We start from the raw sequence: 23,194 nt of genomic DNA, 5'->3' as shown, positions 1-23,194 counted from the left end.
AGGTGTCGTTTTAATACAGACCATGGTTTCAGTTCTCTAAGAGACAACACTGAGGAGTACCTCCTACATTAGGTAAAAACATGTTACCTAGAATAAACCACCTTTCATCTAACTTGAAACCTTCAAGTTTCTAAAAGCAGGCCTGCCCTTAGGAAATTGTAAAGACTAAAAGTAAGCAGGCCAGTACAACCCATCCTAAGCCACACTATTCCCTTGTCTATAAATGATCAAAAGCGAAAGAATTCCACAGTGAGTAGAAACCTTGGCACTGTTGACATTTTTCTGTTGTGGGAGATGGTCCCGAGTACAGTGTAGGCAGTTGAGCAGCATCTTTAACCTTCTGCCCACTAGATTCCAGTAGCATCCCCCAGTTGTGATAACCAAAAATGTCTTGCGAGGGGCTTCCCTGCTGGCGCAGTGGTTAAGAATCCGCCTGCCAATGCAGGGGACACGGGTTCGAGCCCTGGTCCGGGAAGATCCCACATGCCGCAGAGCAACTGAGCCCGCGCGCCACAACTACTGAGCCCATGTGCCACAACTACTGAAGCCCGTGCGCCTAGAGCCCGTGCTCCACAACAAGAGGAGCCACTGCAGTGAGAAGCCTGCGCACCGCAACGAAGAATAGCCCCCGTTCACCACAACTAGAGAAACCCTGCGTGCAGCAACAGAGACCCAACACAGTCAAAAGTAAAAAAAAAAAAAAAAAAAAAGTCTTGCGACATTGCCAGATGTTCCCCAGGAGGCAAAATCATGTATGCTTTAGAGGAATTATTGAGTTTAGCAGAACTACCATTACTCTGTTCTGCATACCAAAAACTGACAACCTTTGATTTGACTGCTCTAGCTCACTAAAACACAATTCACAGTTGTACTTTTATGGAACTGTGGCATATTTAAGCAACAAAAGATATTACAGAGCAGCTCTGACTTCTTCCTATGATATCCATCTGCTTGGGGGACATCGTAGTTTGGTCAAGGCCTAAGCTGATTTCCTCTCAAACGGACTGACCTGTCTCTACATGAGACACTTCTGGAGTGCAAGGGCAAACTTTCCTTACCTTGGAGTTTAGGTCACAACGGGTCCCCAAACCGCCAGAGGTTGTGCAGATTCAAATCGGAGACCACATTCTGGCTGTAAAGGTCTGGCCGCAACACAAGTTAGGCAGCAAGGAGTCATGCATTTGCTGGTTTCTTATCAATAATACAAGTCAGCTAGAACACTGCCCTTCTCCCTTGGTTAAAGAGAAGAAAGCGTGCCACTATCCTAAACCAAACTAAAGAGAAAGCATGAACCTGCTGACTAAGAAAACGGTTATTACACCCTTGCTAAGTCTGTTTAAACAAGTCACTCAGATGAGCTAGGGAAAAAATTCTTCTGAAAAATAGGGGGCATGCTATTGACTTATCTTAAAAGACCTTTTGAAAAGAATGACTTGAGATTATAGAGCATTTTCCAAATACACAAAGTGCTTCATAACAACTCAGCAAGCTTTAAGGAATGCTTTTCCTAGTACATCACTTTTTTTGTTGTGTAAAAGAAAATAGCCCCATTCAAAGGGTAGTAGCATATTTGATATCACCACTGCTTAAAGAGGAATGGAGTTACAGGAATGAGAAGTATATAATTAGTAAATAATCCCTCTCAACAAGTGAGTTAAGTAGGAAAGTCTTCTGAAGGGAGAAAAGAAAAGCCAGAAACAACACAATCAGTGCATATCAGAAATGCATTTTTATTTTTCTTTGAAAACAACTTAAATTTTTAGACAAATGATTTTAGTATATAAATTGGATTTCGTTTTTATACAGAATATAAAGATTTCCCTCACTGATCTTCCATGTGAAGGGGATTACAAGCCTAAGCCTGAAGGGAGATACTTTCTGCACACAAGTGTGTATCTTACGGGTCGGGTACTGGAAACCAATGTGTAGTGCTTCCACACATAAATTAGGTCAAGTGACACCACATATTAATGAGGGGATAAGAGAAATAGTCTATTAATCAGATTCAAGAAGCAAACATGACATAAAATCTGCAGGTAAGAGCAAGTGAGTAACTGTAGTTAGGACACTGCAGGTTATACTGGAGTAACAGGGTTGTGAAGCTAGAGTGCGTACCACACATTGAAACAGCAAGAAAGAGCTATTTCTATAGAAAGGCTGGAATGAGGGATTTTTCACGAAAGCAAATTAACTTCTTGTCAACTGCCAAAACAAAACAGAACAAAACTGAGCATATGAATATTAGTATACTGAAGGCATATGATACCAGTTTTTGTGCAGCATGCTAAAGTTAGTTAGAACTTCTTCACTGGTGCATATGAATCATTAATAGTCATGGAAAGTTTTTCTTGCTTCTTGCCAAATTTCAGGCATGTCTTATTTTAGATGGAGTATAGCTTTTATCTATAATTTCATCCTGTAAAAACATATGAAGACAACGTTCATTCTGTGCCAGAGGATGACCAGCGACCCTAGGAATAAAAGATACAAATTCAGTCCAGTATTTTATAAAAGTGGTGGAGGGGGACCAAACATACACATTTTAAGGTTAGGAAGCACAAACAACTTAGTAAGTGTTATTCTGGACTGCCCATAAAGCTATGGTCTATCAACTAACAGTATATTTTCTTTCCTTCAGTTCATAAGGGTAATTTAGAAAACATTTAATCACTAGTTTTGCACTGCCTCTGGCGTATGTACCCAATTAACTTCTTTACATATTAGTTGGTATATTCGTAAGAAACCTAAATGAACTTTAATGTTAAAAGTGAAACAATGTCATTGATTCTAAGAATCCATTTTAAAGAAGGAAAAGATATAGGATTATAGTTAGAAATACACTGAAGTTCAATAAAAGCCCCAAAATACTAAGAAATAGGCACAAATGTTCAGGTTTTTTTGTTTTTGTTTTTTGCTTGCTTTTAAACGTTTCCATCAGACTAAACACAAGATCAGACTGGGCAACCAGACTTTATTTCAGAATTTAAAAACATGCAAGCTAGCACTGCCTTCTCCAAAAGGAAAGTATGTTCATAAGAAGACAATGAAGGTTGTGTGCTCTCAGATAACTAGAAGTTAAGGGCTTTGTATAACTTTCCCTCTGTTTACCACTCACAGATCTTCAAATTACTAGATAAAAATTAAAGTATTGCTAATAAATAAGCTCACACAACCGTATTCTCTAGGAGTTGACTTTATTTGGTCAAACTTAAGGGCAAATGCACAATTATAGTGAGCCCTTCCCAGGCATAACTCTTCCAAAAAAAAAAAAAAAAAAGAGGCTATATTTCAAATAGGAATAAAATTAAAAGCTAGAGTTTGAGTTTATTAAGTTTCTAAAGTAAAAGATAAATGATACAGTCTCCTTACATTTTCAAAAGAATATATTTTGCCACAAAAATTTTAAATGTGCACCTTTACACAAGACATGCTGATGATATTTCCATCTGCAATCAAACAAAATGATTGCAAGTGTATTGAAGTTTTACTGTTCATGCTAGAACATACCTTAAATCAGAAAGAATCATAAGTAAAACTATTTTTTAAATGCTGTAATTTTAAATGTAATTTGCATAAATTAACCAAGAAAAACAAATATAAAACTTAGGTCAACACAAAGATACTCGTATTACTCACTCAAGTGTGTTAATATTTATCACGGTATTCAACTTGTTATATATTTTCACTTTGTTTAAATGATACAAAAAGTTAGGAAATGACCAAAAAGAAAAAGCACCAGTTTAGTCTGATATCTAAATTAATAAACAGCAGTCACCTAAAGACATCTCAGAACACTATTCACTCTCAGACCCTGAGAACAGAAAGCACTTACTTGTTTATAAACTGCTCCAGCCCTTGCTTCCTTTCTTCAATAAAATTGTCATCAAATATTCCATCATCTCCTCTAAAAGGAAGCTGACGCAAAAATGCTTTCCCAGGGAGTGGGGGAACTACAACCTAAAACAAGATAAGGAAAGAAAGTTCTTGAACATGCTGGCTGAGTTGGGAAAATTTATAGAGCATAACACGAAGACAAAGTATATCTTCACTATGAGAACCATCCCATTGTTAAACTAGTTTAAATATACAGTAAAAGGGAATCAATAAAAATACACTGAAAAATGATTCAGTGTTTTGGAGGCAAGATAACCAAAATGCCAGAATAGTCCATCAGACCAAAGCTCCTCAATGGCAGGGCCCACAGCTTAATTTTCATTTTTCCTGGACTTATCAAATCACAAGTATACAAAGTGAATAATCAATACTGAAATAAAGGCTACCATGCCCCTCAGACAGTTTAGATGTCACTTGGGGAAGACAATGCTTTATTACAATGGTAACTGAAGAGATCAAACTCAACTCTCAATTAAATGAAGAAGTAAAATACTAACATTGTTCTTTCTGGCATGGGCAGCTAAGAATTCTGTGGTAAATTTCTTCCACCTCCTACCATCTGCATATAATCTTTCCTACCTGTGTTTGAGGTGATGACAAAATAATCAACTCTACTTGTTGCCACTCTTCCATTTCCTAGGCTAAGAAGCACGTTAACTTTCTCCCAAACCCATTATCCTATCTTTCCCCAAAGACCTGTCATTTCTTCCTTCCCACACTAGAGGAACATCCCAAATTTTCCCTGTCAAAGCCTAACTTTCCTCTAGGGACAATTTATGACTGATCTCCCTCTTCTGGGAATTATCTGGAGCTCAAATATTTGTTTGAATTAAATAGCACCTAGCTATTTATTTCACAGGTTAGTTGGGTTCTCTATCTCAGGATTTCTCAACCATGGCACTATTAACATTTTGAACTAGATAATGTACAGGGGGGAGGGGTTTCTTGTACACCATAGAATACCTATTCAACAGCATCCCAGGCCTCTACCCACTAGACGGCGCCAGTAGGCACCCCACAGTTGTGACAATAACAGTGGTCTCCAGACACTGTCAAATGTCTCCTGGGGAACAAAACTGCCCCTGGTGGAGAACCACCAATCTACCCTATTAATGCTTTCAAATCAAGGACCCTTGTCTCAGGCTTTTTATGGTTATTTTAAGAAAAGCTGGGCATACAACAGAAGCTCAAATGTCTGTTAAATGACTAACCACTTAGGTGAATCCTTATCTTATGTTAAAACAGAGAAAAGGTGTGGGCAAACAAGTCAAACAAGGAGAAATATAAATAGTAAACACCAGTAATAAAATTATACATATTCTAAGAGGTAAAACCTAAAACCCTTGATGCAGAGTTTCTATCCTAAAACGATAATTCAACAAGGTAAAAAAGGGAAAGATCATACAACTTCTTACAGATCAGCAAAAAACAAAGAGCAAAAATACACAAAACCAATGCCCAACATAAACTTTGTAATTCCTTCCTAGATCTACTCTCCCCAGATACCCAATGATTAAGACATCTAAAGATTTGTCTTCATAAGTTTGCTTTAACATTCTTAAATCTCTCTCCTATATTAGCATTTGTCAAGTTGAAGAGTTAAAACCTGCAGGGAACTTACAATTAAAAAACAGGGATCGGGGGCTTCCCCGGTGGCGCAGTGGTTGAGAGTCTGCCTGCCGTTGCAGGGGACACGGGTTCGAGCCCCGATCCGGGAAGATCCCACATGCCGCGGAGCGGCTGGGCCCGTGAGCCATGGCCGCTGAGCCTGCGCGTCCGGAGCCTGTGCTTCACAACAGGAGAGGCCACAACAGTGAGAGGCCCGTGTACCGCAAAAAAACAAAACAAAACAGGGATCGGGCTTCCCTGGTGGTGCAGTGGTTGAGAGTCCGCCTGCCGATGCAGGGGACATGGGTTCATGCCCCGGTCTGGGAAGATCCCACATGCCGCGGAGCGGCTGGGCCCGTGAGTCATGGCCACTGAGCCTGCGTGTCTGGAGCCTGTGCTCCGCAACGGGAGAGGCCACAACAGTGAGAGGCCCGCATATCGCAAAAAACAAAACAAAACAAAAAAAACAGGGATCATGACCACTAGCTGAGCTCCAGAAGAATAGTTTATATGATGGGCAGGGAAAAACATCTGTATTTATAAAGCTATTATAAAAAAAAAAGAATAGAGAACCAGTGTGTTAAAGAAATGACCACCATTAATTCAGGGTAGAATTTAGCATGAAATTTAAGATTAAAGATTACTATGTATTATCATCCACAGAGATACGTTCTTACTAATACTCAAAATACTCATTGAAATGGATGGTAAGGTTGTAGGCAACAGGATTAATCACCTACAAAAATTATGAGTGGTTTGTCCAGCTAAGATCCCAAAGATCTTCAACATCAAATTATTTTTTCCTTAAGCAGCCTGAAAAGATCTACTTAGAATTCTTACACCAATTTAAAAGTAATGAGTCTGATGATATGTGTGTGTATGTGGGGCAAGAAGTGGACAGAAGGATATCTGGTCAGCATAATATAGTGAAAGCACACTGAAATAAAAAAAGCTAAAAGATTGAACCATAATGACCAGTAAATACAATAAATGTCATCTACTTTCTAGTCTAGTACAACAGATCTTAATTAAAAGTACTAATATATAAATAAAACAATTTGATTAATTGTTCTTAGCAATACTAATGTAAGTACAACTTTCACACAGCTTAAATGCCCAAAATAATTATCTGGTCTAATGTTAAAAGTGAAGTACTGTGCGTCAAAGGACAACGTCAAGTGAAAACAATCCACAGAATGGGAGAAGATTTTTGCAAACTGTAAATCTGATAAGGGACTTGTAAGAGGTTTTTTGTTTTTTTAGTATATTCTATATATAACTAATAATAAAAGAAACTCAATTAAATGGGCAAAGGATCTGAAAAAAAATTTCTCCACAGAAGATATGTAAATGGCTGATAAGTACATGAAAAGATGATCAACATTATTAGCCATCAGGAAAATGAAAACCACGAGATACCACCTCACACATGCTAAGAAAGCTATAATAAAGAAATCAGATAATATTAAATGTTGGTGAGGATGTGGAAAAATGTGGAACCTTTATACATTGTTGGTGGAAATGTAAAAATGGTATAGCTGTTCTGGAAAAAATAGTCTGGGAGTTCCTCAAAAGATTAAACAGAGTTATCATATGGCTGTAAATCCATTCTTAGGTATATACCCAAGAGATACAAACACATTATGTCCATACAAAAACCTGTACATGAATGTTCACAGCAGCATTATTATTATTTTTTTAATATTTATTTATTTATTTGACTGCGTGGGTCTTAGTTGCGGCATGCGGGACCTAGTTCCCTGACCAGGGATTGAATCCAGGCCCCCTGCATTGGGAGCATAGTCTTAACCACTGGACCACCAGGGAAGTCCCACAGCAGCATTATTCTCAATAGTCAAAAAGCAGGAATGACCCAAATGTCTGCCAATGATAAATGGATAAATAAAATGTGGTTTATCCATACAAAAGAATATTTGGGGGAAATAAAAAGAAATGAAGTAGTGATTAACAATACAATAGGATGAACCTAGAAAACATGCTCAGTGAAAGAAGCCAGTTAAAGAAACCAGACACAAACGACTACATATTTTATGCTTCTATTTATATGAAATGCCCAGAACAGGCAAATCCATAGAGAAAGATTAGTGGTTGTTTAGGGCTGGGTGAGGAGAAATTGGTAGTGATTACTAACGGGTATGGGGTTTCTCTTACGGAGTGATTACAATGTTCTAAAACTGACTATAGTAATGGTTGCACAACTTTGTGAATATAGTAAGAACCACTGAATTGTACACTTTAAATTGGTGAATTGTATGGCATGTGAATTCTTTCAATAAAGCTGTCATAAAAAAAAGTGATGTATACATTCATGAAATGCGTATTAAACACTCCAGTGTGCCAGGTGCTATGTTAAGCAAAGCCAAAAGCCTATCAAGACACTTCTTCCCATAATCAGACAGAAAAAGACAAATACTGTATGGTCTCACTTATATGTGGAATCTAAAAGAGCTGAACTCACAGAAACAGAGAGTAGTAGATGGGTTGAGGGGTGGGGGAAATGGGGAGACATTGGTCAAATGGTACAACCTTTCAGTTAAAAGACGAGTAGGTTCTGGAATCTAATGTATAGCATGGTAACTATAGTTAACAGGATTGTATTGTACCCTTAAAAGTTGCTACGAGAAACAGATATTGAATGTTACTACCACTAACAACAAAACAAAACAAAAACCCCTATGTGAAGTGACAGATGTATTAACTAATTTTATTATGGTAATCATTTCACAATATATACATATATCAAATCATTGTGTTATATAACTTAATGTTATTTGTCAATTCTATCTCAATAAAGGTGGGGTAAAAAAAGACACTTCTCCCTATGGTCATAAAAAATTTCTTTGTTACCCAAAACTTTCCTTACTTGTTTTGTACATTTAGATCTTCAAACCATCTGTAATTTATATACAGTGAGTTATAAATCTTTATTCCCGGGCTTCCCTGGTGGCGCAGTGGTTGAGAATCTGCCTGCCAATGCAGGGGACACGGGTTCAAGCCCTGGTCTGGGAAGATCCCACATGCCGCGGAGCAACTAGCCCCGTGAGCCACAATTACTGAGCCTGCGCGTCTGGAGCCTGTGCTCCGCAACAAGAAAGGCCGCGATAACGAGAGGCCCGCGTACCGCGATGAGGAGTGGCCCCCACTTGCCACAACTAGAGAAAGCCCTTGCACAGAAACGAAGAGCCAACACAGCCATAAATAAACAAACAAACAAATAAATAAAAAGAGTTTGTTTAAAAAAATTATTAAAAAAAAATCTTTATTCCCAAATAGCCGAATGTTTCAACCCCATTTACTGAATATAAATTCCTTTCTGCACAAACTGACAATGTTATTTTTGTTATGAACTAAATTTCCAGTAAACACGTGGTCAGCTTCTAAATTCTCTGACATTCTGCTAATCTATTTGTCCATACCTAAAGCAATACTACATTGTTTTAATTACTGTAGTCTTAACATACGCTCTGATGTCTGCAGGTGCTAAATTATTGGTAAAAATAACTTTTGGCCATTCTTGAGCTTTCTCTGATTCTAAAGCTCTATATAAATCTGCAGGTTTATAAAGAACTCCATTAAGATTTGTATTAGAATTTTACAAATTTATAAATAAGTTAGGAGATACTGCCTTATTTCTGTCAGATCTACTGCTAAAATGCCACCTCTAAGAGAGGCCTTCCCTTGACTATCCTATATGACAGTAGCTCTCCTGGCACTCCCTATTTCCCTTAGTTTAATTTTGTTTTTTAGAGCATATTACCATCTGACATATTATATATCTTACCATCTTTTTCTGGTCTCCCTTCACCACTACCCCAACTTACCCAATAAAGTGCCATAAAAGTAGAGACCCTTCATTTGTTCAGTTCTATCTGCAACTGACAGAACACACAGAATGAGCTCTCAAATGTTTATAGAGTAAATGAATCTTCAAAAGTGAATATTCCAAACCAGGAATGTAATATTTCTATTTATTAAGGTCTTCTTTTGATCTTTCAATGATATTCTTTTGAGTAAAACTGTTTTTCCATTTTTGATGGAATGCTATGATTTGTATATGTTGCTCTTGTATCCAGCCACATTTTTCTGGTTAAGGACGTTTTCCTTCCTTTTCTACCTCAGTACGCTTCAGAAGCGAGAACAAGTTAGCCTTAACCTACTTCAGGGCTCCTACCATACCCACTTCTTATCCTACTACACTCTAGTCACAGGATAACTTTTCTTTATTCTGAGTGTACTTTTCATGACTCCATGCCATATATGTCATTCTGATATAGGGCTGAAATAAGAGATATTAGAATGAGACCTTGTTCTCTCTATTTTGCAGCCAAAGCCACCAAATTTCTTCTAAGAGAAGACAATTATTACCAGGATATATGACAGTGTTCTAAAACTGCAGGTAGCAACCCAACAGTAGATCATGGCCATCATTTAAAAAGCTAATCTGAGGAATATCAGTACCTGTCACACAGAGTAAGGTAAGTACTGGTTTATGAAACTTCAGTTATATGTAAATGTGTGATGATAAAAAAAAAGTATGGAGTCAGTAAAAAAAAAAAATTGGAAATACACTGATATAGGAGATGTACTGAATAAGAGAAACTTAGCAAGGGGAGGAGAGGAAGGTGGGACAGGAAGATCACGGAAAGGAAGGAAGCAATAGCAAGAAAGTTCTAAGAAGAGTTATCTCAGTGTGAGTCAACAAAGGCCTCAACCGGGCCACTGAAGTAGACATGAGAAGGAAGAGTTCTAAGGAAAAACTGCACACTTCCCCCATCTCCTATGAAGTAAAATGAAATTGAACTATTTGAAAAAAAAAAAAAAAGAAATGTTTGCTTTTACTCACTTTATTCAAGATAATTCTCCTGAGAAGTCTTAAACATTAAAATTTGGAATGTTTTGTTTTACAGTCACATTACAAATAATTCTTACCTTGCTCTCTCTTTCTAATTCACTTCGCAGCCATTCAAAGTCACTGTATCTTCTTCTAACGGTAGATTCCTTCAGCTTGAAAATAGGCAGATTTGTCTGAAACAAACAGAAAATCACTCCTAAGTTGAAGCATGTTACAGGGACTTCAAAAAAGTGGGGGGTTGGGGGAGGACCTGTTTGTCAAATTGATAACATGGCAAGCCTAGTTATGTTAATATAAGAAAATCATAAAGTTATTAAGATGACATTTTACCTTTAAATGTAAAAAAGTACATTTTTTACATGGCTGTTAAAAAGTATGTTATTTATACTAGAATACAATTTTTATTTATTTTTTTTTTTACATCTTTATTGGAGTATAATTGCTTAACAATGGTGTGTTAGTTTCTGCTTTATAACAAAGTGAGTCAGTTATACATATACATATGTTCCCATATCCCCTGCCTCTTGCGTCTCCCTCCCACCCTCCCTATCCCACCCCTCCAGGCAGTCACAAAGCACCGAGCTGATCTCCCTGTGCTATGCGGCTGCTTCCCACTAGCTATCTATTTTACGTTTGGTAGTGTATATATGTCCATGCCTCTCTCTCGCTTTGTCACAGCTTACCCTTCCCCCTCCCCATATCCTCAAGTCCATTCTCTAGTAGAATACAACTTTTAAAATGCACGTTTGTACATATGCTTTTGGATGTCATTCTGCCTGAGGTCAGTTACATAAATATAGGTCAGTTTTTCTATTTCAGTAAGCTGTAAAAATGTCAGGAGTGAGATGAAGCTAGCTCTGATTGCTATACAGTTTAGTATACAATGCTCATAGGGGAAACAGACCTTAACTACTTTGAAATGAAATACAAAATATTTTGTTATTATGACTAAATTAGATGTTTCATAGTGAAAGAAAAGAATACAGAATTATTCTTAATAGTCTTCTTAAAAATGCGAGAAAACAGCAGGGAAAGAGTGCAATGCACTCTTACCACCAATAGGAAATTAGGAGTCCTACACATAAGGTCCATCTGTCCAGAGCTTACAGGCTGAGGGCAAGTTTAGGAACTGAAAACATAATGCCCAGTACCTTGAGGTTACATCGGAATGGAAGACTATTCTTTAAAATAAAGAATGCAAAGACTACTTTGGTCAAATTCTAAACTTAAAGTAATAAGAAAGATTTTTATGATCATTTACTGATCCTAAAGAGAAAATATACTACCAAATACAATTTAAAATGGTTTACGACTGAGGGCTATTAGCAGAAGCTGTATACCACTACAATTTTATAATCAAGCATAGATTTTAAAATGCACATAATATCACAAAGTTGGTAGGGACAGAAATGACCTAACACAATTAATGCCATACCATACTGAAAATGCTATTTAATACTATATACTCTCAGATTACATTTTGTCCTTTATTCAGTCTTTGCACTTGTAGAATGACAAACTGTTTTAAAGCTGAAAAGAAAAAGTGTCACCAGAAGGAAAGACTGGCTTCTTACAGGGACATCATCATCATGTAAAATTCACCCCTAAGAAAATTCCAATCATTTGTTAAACTTAATGCCACTAGTAAGTGTCATTCAGCAAAAGAAAAGCTTTTTATTCAGGACCTTAAACCCATTTTGCAGTGGTTTCAATTTTTTCCAATGTGTATTAACTTCTCTATGTAGTATACCTTATAGCTTGGAATCTTCTACAGATGCTATTGGGCATAACATTGTATAGTTTTCAAGCATGAAACCAAATCTCACAAGAGGTTTAAAAGCACTTGAATTTTCTTTCCCAGGTAACCACAACATTTGTTCATTGTATTAATGACTAAGAGCAAAATTGCACCTAACAAGACCCTTATTATACTAAAAGTCAAGCTTATATTTAGAGATTCTGGCTTGCTGTACAGAGGGGTATTCTCACTCCCCACAGGGAATAAAATTAGGTCCCCTGGAGAGCAGGATGATAATTCCCAGAAAGAAAGCACTGGATTATTTCTCTCTAATTTCACCCATTCGCTTTTAAACCAAGTTCACCCTTCCGCATTAAAATATTAAGTCTTTGTAAGTGTCTAAAGATAGAAAGGGCTTTACAGAATTGAGTGTTTTCTGCAGGTGAGACTTTACATTTTGAATTCCCTCCTCTCAAATTACTTTACAAAAGGGATTAGCTGCTCTCTTTATTCAATATGTTAAGATCAAGCTTGTGAAAAGAGTTCCCTAAGAATTTTCATACTTATGGGTACGGAAGTCTATAAAGTTAATCTCTGAAACAACATATCAAGCTTACAGGTACAATGTTGAGGGAAGAATGCCAATTCAGCTCATTTTACCTCCATTTTCCCTTTTGAACTTTTGACACAAGCATGATTATATCTGATTCACTTTAATAGACGGATAGTGGGAGGGAGAAAAAGTCCATTCCTTTCTATGATTAGCTAAGAGTTTGATAGATTATACGTTAAAAAAGGATCATGGTTAGCTTAAGAAAATTTCATGGTTTTCTCAGCTGGTTATAATTTCTCTTTATATGAGGACCGATTTAGAGTTTTTTGTGTTTTTTAAACATCTTTATTGGAGTATAATTGCTTTACAATGGTGTGTTAGTTTCTGCTGTATAACAAAGTGATAATCAGCTATACATATACATACATCCCCATATCCCCTCCCTCTTATGTCTCCCTCCCGCCCTCCCTATCCCACCCCTCTAGGTGGACGCAAAGCACCGAGCTGATCTCCCTGTGCTATGCAGCTGCTTCCCACTAGCTATCTATTTTACATTTGGTAGTATATATATGTCCAGGCCACTCTCTCACTTCATCCCAGCTTCCCCTTCCCCTTCCCCGTGTCCTCAAGTCCATTCTCTATGTCTGCGTCTTTATTCCTGTCCTGCCACTAGGTTCTTTAGAACCTTTTTTTTTTTTTTTAAGATTCCATATATATGTGTTAGCATACGGTATTTGTTTTTCTCTTTCTGACTTACTTCACTCTGTATGACAGTCTCTAGGTCCATCCACCTCACTACAAATAACACAGTTTCGTTCCTTTTTATGGCTGAGTAATATTCCATTGTATATATGTGCCACATGTTCTTTATCCATTCATCTGTCGATGGACACTTAGGTTGCTTCCATGTCCTGGCTACTGTAAACAGAGCTGCAATGAACATTGTGGTACATGACTCTTTTTGAATTATGGTTTTCTCAGGGTATATGCCCAGTAGTGGGATTGCTGGGTCATATGGTAATTCTATTTTTAGTTTTTTAAGGAACCTCCATACTGTTCTCCATAGTGGCTGTATCAATTTACATTCCCACCAAGAGTGCAAGAGGGTTCCCTTTTCTCCACATCCTCTCCAGCATTTATTGTTTGTAGATTTTTTGATGATGGCTATTCTGACTGGTGTGAGGTGATATCTCATTGTGGTTTCGATTTGCATTTCTCTAATGATTAGTGATGTTGAGCATCCTTTCGTGTGTTTGTTTAGAGTTTTGATAAAGTCACATCAAGTAATTCTTAGTAGTATTTGCCCATTATTTTTAGAGTGGTAAGTGTGCCTGTTAACTTCTCCCTGATCATCACAAGGACTTGCAATTCAACTTGATCAAAATACAAATGAAAGATGCTGATGTTTTTTGTTTAAGCCACTGGACTATCCCTGTTGATTTCAAACTCTCATGATCGGTCACTTTCAACTTATTTAACCCTTATAAAATATTCTATTTTGGTTTTCTAAAGAGAAAAGAGTAAGGATAATTTGTTTCCCCTACAGTTTTGGGAGGATGCAACTATTACTACAGTTTAAGAGCATCTATAAAAGGGCATAGTGCTAGATAAGATGAGGAATATAACAATGAGTAAGATGCAGTCCCGGCTCTTATGAAGCTTATAACATGTTAGGTTACAAGATAAGCATATGAAAAGTTAAATTTCCATGGTTAAAAATACCATACACCTGGGCTTCCCAGGTGGCGCAGTGGTTGAGAGTCCGCCTGCCGATGCAGGGGACACGGGTTCGTGCCCCAGTCTGGGAAGATCCCACATGCCGCGGAGCGGCTGGGCCCGTGAGCCATGGCCGCTGAGCCTGCACATCCGGAGCCTGTGCTCCGCAACGGGAGAGGCCACAGCAGTGAGAGGCCCGCATACCACACACACACACAAAAATACCATACACCATAAACAAAAAGTTGAAAGACCACAAAAAACTGTAGACAAATATATGCAATAAAAAACAAAGAAATAATTTAATTAAAATGTAAAGAACTTAAAAACTAATGAAAGATAAAGATGAATAACCTGACAAACAGAACAGGCAGAACACACAAAAATTATGTCAATAATGTTCAACTTCACTCACACAAGAAATGCCAGTCAAAACAGTAAGATCCCATTTTCATTTGTCAGACAGGCAGGTATTCAATTTTAATACCCAGTGATGGTGAAGATAGATAGGCATCTAAAAAACTTGCTGATAATAGTGAAAACTGGTACAACCTTTAAGGAGGGTGTTTTGGTGATATCTATCACTCTTTTAAATGCATTTATCTTTTTTTCTTAGTTTAATTAAAATTTTTTTCAATTTATTTATTTATTTTTGGCTGCGTTGGGTCTTTGTTGCTGCACGTGGGCTTTCTCTAGTTGCGTCGGGCAGAGGCTACTCTTTGTTGTGGTGTGTGGGCTTCTCATTGCAGTGGCTTCTCTTGTGGAGCACAGGCTCTAGGCGCGCAGGCTTCAGTAGTTGTGCCACATGGGCTCAGTAGTTGTGGCGCATGGGCTTAGTTGCTCCACGGCATGTGGGATCTTCCTGAACCAGGGCTCGAACCCGTGTCCCCTGCATTGGCAGGCGGATTCTCAACCACTGCGCCACCAGGGAAGCCCCAATGCATTTATCTTTTTTTTTTTTTTTTTTGCGGTACGCGGGCCTCTCACTGTTGTGGCCTCTCCCCCGTTGTGGAGCACAGGTTCCGGACGTGCAGGCTCAGTGGCCATGGCTCAGGGGCCCAGCCGCTCTGCGGCATGTGATATCTTCCTGGACTGGGGCACGAACCCGTGGTCCCCTGCATTGGCAGGCAGACTCTCAACCACTGCGCCACTAGGGAAGCCCGCATTTATCTTTTGAGCCAACAATTCCACCAGGAATTAATCCTACAAATATTTCCACATATGCAGAAAGGTATCAGTGCATAGAAATTTACTTTAGCATTGTTTATATAATAGCAAAAAACAAACAAAAAAAAACCACACACACAAAACCCCAGAAAACTAAAAATCTTATTAAACTGTTACAAATATAAAATGAATTATTATACAGCTTTTAGAAAATATAACTCAGCCATAGACTGATCAGTCAGCCTGCCTGAGACAGCCTGCCTGAGATGTGTAAAGTATAAGTTTCAAAACAGTATCTATCTACAGTATGATACCATTTGTATAAAGAAAAAGGAAAAAGCATAAAGGAACTGACGATTGGTTTGGTCAGTATTCCTTTAACACATGGAGTCAGCCATACTACAGGAAGACAGTTGAGAATGGTGAAAACATGCAAAGAAGGAAGAAGTATATTTAGGAAGTTATTCTTGTATATTCTAAACCATAGGAGATGATGGGAATTAAAACTGAAAAGCCTGAATGTCTGGCTAAGGTATCTCCGTGTGAGCACCAGCAGTTAACAAACATCTCTGAACAGGAAAATATCTTTAAATCAAAAAAGTATAACGGAGAAGTTACTATGAATTCAACAGATTAGCTACATGTACTACTAAGGGGCAGCATGAAAACAGATGGTTCTATTCTCACCACACACAAAAGCATTTTTTTGGTAACTATGTATGATTCTGGATATTAACTAGACTTATTGTGGTGATCATTTCACAATGTATACAAATATCAAATCATTATGTTGTACACCTGAAAGTCATATGTTATATGTCAGTTATTCCTTAAAAGAAAAGAAAAAGGTTGGTTCTAGCTAGTTTTAAGTTTTATCTGCTTGAAGAATATGGAAAAGAGACAGACAACTGAGGCAAATTATAGCAAAAAGTCTTTAAAGGTTTTCTTTTGGATATCATTTAAAATGCTTTTGACTTATCCAGAGACAAATAAAGTGCTGAATTCTGAAACTAAATGTAAATCAGACTTAACTATGGTTAACTTAAGATGACTAAAACTTCTGAAACTTAAAAGGCAAGATTTAGTATTTTCTCATCCTTATATTCATATTTTCCTCCTAATTTCAAGAAAAGTTGCTCTAGGGACTTCCCTAGTGGTCCAGTGGGTAAGACTCCATGCTCCCAATGCAGGGGACCCAGGTTTGATCCCTGGTAGGGGAACTAGATCCTGCATGCATGCTGCAACTAACAGTTCGCATGCCGCAACTAAGAAGTCCGCATGCCGCAACTAAGAGCCCGCATGCTGCAGCGAAGATCCCATGTGCCACAACTAAGACCTGGAGCAGCATACATACATACATACATACATACATACATAAGTAAGAAAGAAACAAAGAAAAGCTGCTCTAGTTGCTCAAGCTGAGCATAAACTAGAAACCACTGTTTTCCTCTAGCTATGGTTCATTTTACCTAACAGGTAAAAGTGTCAAACTCAGCCATTTGTATGAAATAACAATAACTGAGGAACAGTGACCAGAGACAGGCAAGACCAGAGACAAGCAAAACTAAAGTTCATCATTAGGCAGGAACCATAAACTAAGACACAGCCGTCAGCTATTTGTGTAGGTATGTGTTATTAGTAAATGCTGAAGGTGAGCTTAAGTAACCTTGGCCTATTTTAGACTTTTCAGTTTCATTCATGGAGTTATGAACGTTCTGCAAAGCAAAGACAGAGGCTCCTATAAATATTTACATCAACTATTGTCATACGTATAAGAAACCTCAAATTAACCATAATTTAAAGCTACGTCAGGGCTATGGCCCAAACTAACACTTAAAAAGCAGAGAATTATAATCATCTGCCCCTCAAAAAGTTAAATTGGTTGCCTGGAATCCATAAAGTCTATAAAAACTATTTTATTCCGCATTGAAAATATGCTTTTAGTAATCATTATAAGCCAAATACTAGTTAAATGTCACCACTACTTAATAACATTTTTTTGGAAAACTATAAAATAGGTTACCTATATTAACAAGGGAGGCAAAATCTGAGAATACAACAAGAGTGATCAGATCTGGCACTGAAAGGAGCTTTTAAAGTCATATCTAAATATAGAACACAATATTAAAAAGTCAGAGGTAAAAAAGTCAATCCAAAATCTCTACTCCGTATCCTATGCCTACTACTGAAGTCAAAGAAGTCTTCTTCAACCTGGTTATGCTTCAGAATTACCTGAGTAGTTTAAAACAACTTCTTAAATGAAGAATAACACAAATAGAGAAAAGTACACAAATACGTTGAGAGTACAGCTCAGTAAGTTTTCTGGTGGTAGTAATCTGGGTAGTCCTAAAACAAAACAAAACAACAAAACAAAACATGGGGCATCCCTGGGGGCATAGTGGTTAAGAATCTGCCTGCCAATGCAGGGGACACAGGTTCGAGCCCTGCTCCGGGAAGATCCCACATGCCACTGAGCAACTAAGCCTGTGTGCCACAACTACTGAGCCTCTGCTCTAAAGCCCGTGAACCACAACTACTGAGCCCACGTGCCACAACTACTGAAGCCTGCGCTCCTCAACAACAGAAGCCACCTCAATGAGAAGCCTGCACACTGCAACAAAGAGTAGGCCCCACTCGCCACAACTGGAGAAAGCCCACGTGCAGCAACGAAAATCCAATGCAGCCAAACATAAATAAATAAATAAATTTATTTTAAAAAAAGAATCAAGCACTGCCTCATTATTGCTCTTTTTTTTAATGTTTAAAGTTTTTACTGATGTGACACAAAACGAAAATAACATAAAATTCTTTACAAGATTCACACTGGTAACAAATTGGTTAAGAAATGTCGGTTCAGAGTATTTAAGCTTAATACTGTACAAAGAAAATTCAAAATGCCCATAAATATGACAATTCATAAAATGAAAGAAACTTGATAGAGACTTCCCTAAATTTGACAAGCCCCATAATCTACATGGCATTACAAATAATGATATATGACACTACTGTTTTCCTAAACTATCATTAGTAAAGAACAAAATTTTATTCTCCATGCTGGAGGAAGGAATGTAATTTAAAATTTTTTTTTCTATGTAAAATATAATAAAATTGCTGTCATATGTGGAAGTGATCAACGAGTATACAGCAGCAAAAACCTCAAAAAAATATAGAATGGTGTTAGGCAGTTAGTAAAATTATGTTAATTTCTGAATTTTGTGATGTCAGTAATATTCTGCAGTTTTCTTTTTTAATTGAAGTATAGTGGATTTTCAATATTAGTTTCAGGTGTACAACAGAGTGGCTCAAAATTTTTATAGATTATACTCCATTTGTTATTATAAAATATTGGCTATATTCCCTGTGCTGTACAATATATCTTTGTAGTTTATTTATATATGCCTTGTTATCTCTTTAGTCTCCTTCAATCTAGAGCAATCCTCTTGCCCTTTTGCCATTTAAGACATTGGCAGTTTTAAAGAATGCAGGCTAGATATCTGAGATACATTATACACTGGGTTTGTCCTTTTCCTCATGACCAGTTTCATGTCGTTCATTTTTGTCAGGAATGTCCTTACAGAAGGAAATGCTGACGCTTTCTCAGTGCCCGACATCAGAAAGCACGTGATGTCAGCTTGTCCTATTACTGGATCACTTGGTTAAGGTGAGGTCAGCTAGATTTCTCCCATGTAAAGATTTCTCCCATGTAAAGTTACCTTTTTTCCTCTTTATAGTGAGTTTTTTTTTTATTCTTGCACTTACCCTTCATAATAAAATTTAGTGCCATTTGGAATTTACCCAGCTAAATTTAAAACTTATAGAACTGGCAGAGCACAGAATGAATTCTTCTTGGAGAATTCACATTTTTAGGTGAAATTACTTGCCTAACTTTAACCATTAAGAGAGAGACTGGCTTACTGCAGGAAAGTCCTACTCTCTGCCAAATACAGTGTGAACACGCAGATGTGTAAGTACATTATGTTCACAATTTGTTAATTCAGAAAAATTAAGAAGACTTATAGTCTACTTGGCTAGAATGAAGCCATGGATATTTGTTACTTGTCCTATGCAAAATTCAGGGCAGTTCTCAAGCTTCTGTGTAGCTTATGAAAAGGTGATGGACTAATCACTATATAAGACACCTGGGGCACTCAGAAAACTAGAAAAGAACAAGACTAACAACTTGAGGAGAACTATTCAATATTATTTTATTGCTCTTTATTTTTCCTAATAATATATCAGAAACAAAACTGCAAAGGGATGAAATGTTATGAGAGATGCCTATATGCCTGATACTCTTAAAAGGCTATTTATATAAAAGAGAAACCAGTCATTTCCCACAAGGTATTACTAATCACATAGGGTAAAATCATCAGGAATCCAAACAGACATTATATACTAAAGAACAGATTTTGAAACCATGGTATAGAGCTCTAAAACAAGTGCTCCCTTCATGTCCAAGCAGAGGAAATGGCCACATTATTGGTCTCCAAAAAGCTAGGTCTTACACACTTACACAGGCTGACCTATTAAAGTCAGCAGCTCACAGATACCCTATATGTAACCTGATTATCACTGATAGCCAAGCAGAAAACCAAGCCTCAAAACGTGGTCACCTGAATATAGCTTAACAATAGATATTAGAAAAATGTTTACTAGGTGTTTCTAGTATTTCTTCAGATAGTGTCATGTGTACATTTGAAAAAAGAGACTGGCAAAGACATCAAAAGTATACCCAATAGACCATACTCTATTCAACCAATCCTAAGAGATGTAAATGGATGCCTCACTACAGTTCTCATTAAAAGGTTGTATTTCTCCAAATATCTACATCTAGAGATAAAGGATAAGCTGAGAAGTGCTTAAGCTATTACCTCGCCCTTCAGTACTTTTGATACTTGTTTTACCCAAACTGGAACAGCATGAATAACTGGAGATATGGTTTATAACCTAGATGAACTCTAAATATGGCTGGGGAGAAGTCATTGAAGTGAAGAATAAGCTTTTAGTCTGGAGAACCTTTGAAATGTAGATTGTCATTAAGCCAAGGTATTTAGTTTAGTTTCTTTCTTTCTTTTTTTTAAAAAATAAGGACGTGGCCTTCCTATGATACAATTTCCCGTTATTTTAAAAGAAGTATCCTTTATGGTATAATTTCTGAAACAGTAGAGAGGAAATTATCTAGACTGGTTTAATGTATAAACTAAGTAATTCCAAATACTTTTCCTACTTTGTCCATATTCCTCATTTGTGAATGGCAACAAGATTCATTTGTGAGCTCATGCAAGGTTTTCAATGAACAACCTTTAATGGAATTGTGCAGTAATAATTCTACTGTAAAGGAAAATTTGTTCTTAATAGTTCATGAACGCTTACATCATCCTACAGGCTTCTGAAGAGAACCGCCTATTAACAGGGTAACCTTTTTTGAACAATTTTTGAAGTGCAAAACTACTTTCTATCTCTTTCCAACGTGCCTAATTGTAAGAATTGCCTCAAGAGGTTTTATTTATTTTTAATTTAATTAATTAATTTATTTTTGGCTGCGTTGGGTCTTCATTGCTGCACGCGGGCTTTCTCTAGTTATGGTGAGTGGGGGCTACTCTTTGTCGCGGTTCGCAGGCTTCTCATTGCGGTGGCTTCTCTTGTTGCGGAGCATGGGCTCTAGGGAACGTGGGCTTCAGCAGTTGTGGCACATGGGCTCAGTAGTTGTGGCCTGTGGGCTTAGTTGCTCTGCAGCATGTGGGATTTTCCCAGACCAGGGATCGAACCCATGTCCCCTGCATTGGCAGGTGGATTCTTTTTTTTTTTTTTTTTTTTAATGTATTTATTTATTTTATTTATGGCTGTGTTTGGTCTTCGTTTCTGTGCGAGGGCTTTCTCTAGCTGCGGCAAGTGGGGGCCACTCTTCATCGCGGTGCACGGGCCTCTCACTATCACGGCCTCTCTTGTTGCGGAGCACAGGCTCCAGATGCGCAGGCTCAGCATTTGTGGCTCACGGGCCTAGTTGCTCCGTGGCATGTGGGATCCTCCCAGACCAGGGCTCGAACCCGTGTCCCCTGCATTGGCAGGCAGATTCTCAACCACTGTGCCACCAGGGAAGCCCGGCAGGTGGATTCTTAACTACTGCGCCACCAGGGAAGCCCTGGACACTATCTTAATTCTTATATCTTATCATATATCATAAGATACACTACATCTTACCACCAGGAAGTCCCTCAAGAGGTTTTAAACACACTCCCATCCCCACACACTCCAAGTGCCCTCATCTAGAGAATCTCATTCAAATTAGCATGGGTTGGAATCTGAACATCAGTATTTTTAGGTGATTCTAAGGTTCAATCAGGGTCAAGAACCACTGACCTAGACTTACTAAATGTGAAACAGGGTACGGGGGACTCAGGAATCTGTATGCTCACCAGTGATTCTAGTTTAGCCAGGACAGATAAGGGCAATATTTTACCTCCACAAGGATAGTGATCTGGAACTAACACTATGAGAACACAACTGGAAACGGGATGCAAGGTCACTGTAAGTAAAACTATAATGTAGAAACCAGTGAAAGAATATTATTTAAGAAGCTCTTTTCAGTAAGTGTATTTTAAACTTCAATATATGCATTACCAGGCACATATGGACTACAGAGATCTAAAAAAGACACCCTCCTTAAGAGATATTTACAGCATAAAACTGGGGGGTGGAGAGCAAAGTAGTCTTCCAAGATTTATTACCTTTAGCATAATTTACCTTTTATTATTTTTTTATTTTTATACCTTATACCTTTTATTTTTATACCTTAAATAAAAAGGTAATTTTTATTACCTTTTACCATTTATTTACCTTTACCATAATTAATCACAGGCTTACTGTTTAAAGTGTAGAAACCTGCACTAGAGTAATCAGCGTAGAAATGAAATAGACATAAAACATACACACATGAATATATTAGGTTAAGCCTGCATTGTAGGCTCATAAAAAGTATTCTTACCAAAAAAAAAAAAAAAAAAAACAATGGTACATGCTCATTTGCAGATATGTCATTTTGATACATTACTGACCCTTGAACAATGCTGGGGATTAGTGGCGTTGACCCTCCTGAGAGTTGAAAATCCAAGTATAATTTATAGTTGGCCCTCCAAATACACGGTTCCTCTGTATTTGCGGTTCTGCAAACATGGATCCTGTAGTACTGTAGTATTTACTATTGAAAAAAATCTGTGAATAGGTGGACCTATGCAGTTCAAACCTATGCTGTTCAAGGACCAACTGTATATCCTTTCAGACTTCCATATATACAAATTTTATTCTTATTAAAAATATCAGCTTCTCATTTGATATTGCTAACATGATTGTATAGAGTCATCATCTACATGAGAGATAGTATAGTACAATGGTTAAAGCATACAGCTCTGGAACCAGACAATCTGGTTTTAATCCCAACTCAGGCATTAATCAGCTATCTGACCCTGGGCAAAATGCTATGGATGAGAGCTAGATGAAGCCTTAATATAGATCCAGGGAACTGATATACTGTCCTCAGGACAAACATCTAAAGGTAAAATTACTGGGCCAAAAGCTATGAATGTTAAGGCTTCAAAATGTCCTCCAGAGAGGCTACTTTGCTGTAGACTAAGGAGGTACACAACTG

At 37.6% G+C, this 23,194-nt stretch overlaps 1 protein-coding gene across 1 annotated transcript in view; it reads right to left on the bottom strand.

The window, feature by feature from the left end:
* Positions 1 to 1,714: 1,714 nt before the first annotated feature.
* The window catches only part of SNX3 (sorting nexin 3), a 45,545-nt gene continuing 24,065 nt past the window's right edge, over positions 1,715 to 23,194 (bottom strand). The window contains exons 2-4 of the mRNA XM_060115135.1: positions 10,453 to 10,548; positions 3,833 to 3,957; positions 1,715 to 2,471 (exon numbers count right to left, since the gene is read on the bottom strand). Of these exons, the coding sequence (XP_059971118.1) occupies positions 2,366 to 2,471; positions 3,833 to 3,957; positions 10,453 to 10,548 (327 nt within the window). The 3' untranslated portion in view covers positions 1,715 to 2,365. The remainder of the gene's footprint in view (positions 2,472 to 3,832; positions 3,958 to 10,452; positions 10,549 to 23,194) is intronic.

The sequence above is a fragment of the Mesoplodon densirostris genome, chromosome 12 (assembly GCF_025265405.1).
Source record: "Mesoplodon densirostris isolate mMesDen1 chromosome 12, mMesDen1 primary haplotype, whole genome shotgun sequence".
Lineage (NCBI taxonomy): Eukaryota > Metazoa > Chordata > Mammalia > Artiodactyla > Ziphiidae > Mesoplodon > Mesoplodon densirostris.
This window is presented reverse-complemented; position numbering and strand designations above follow the sequence as displayed.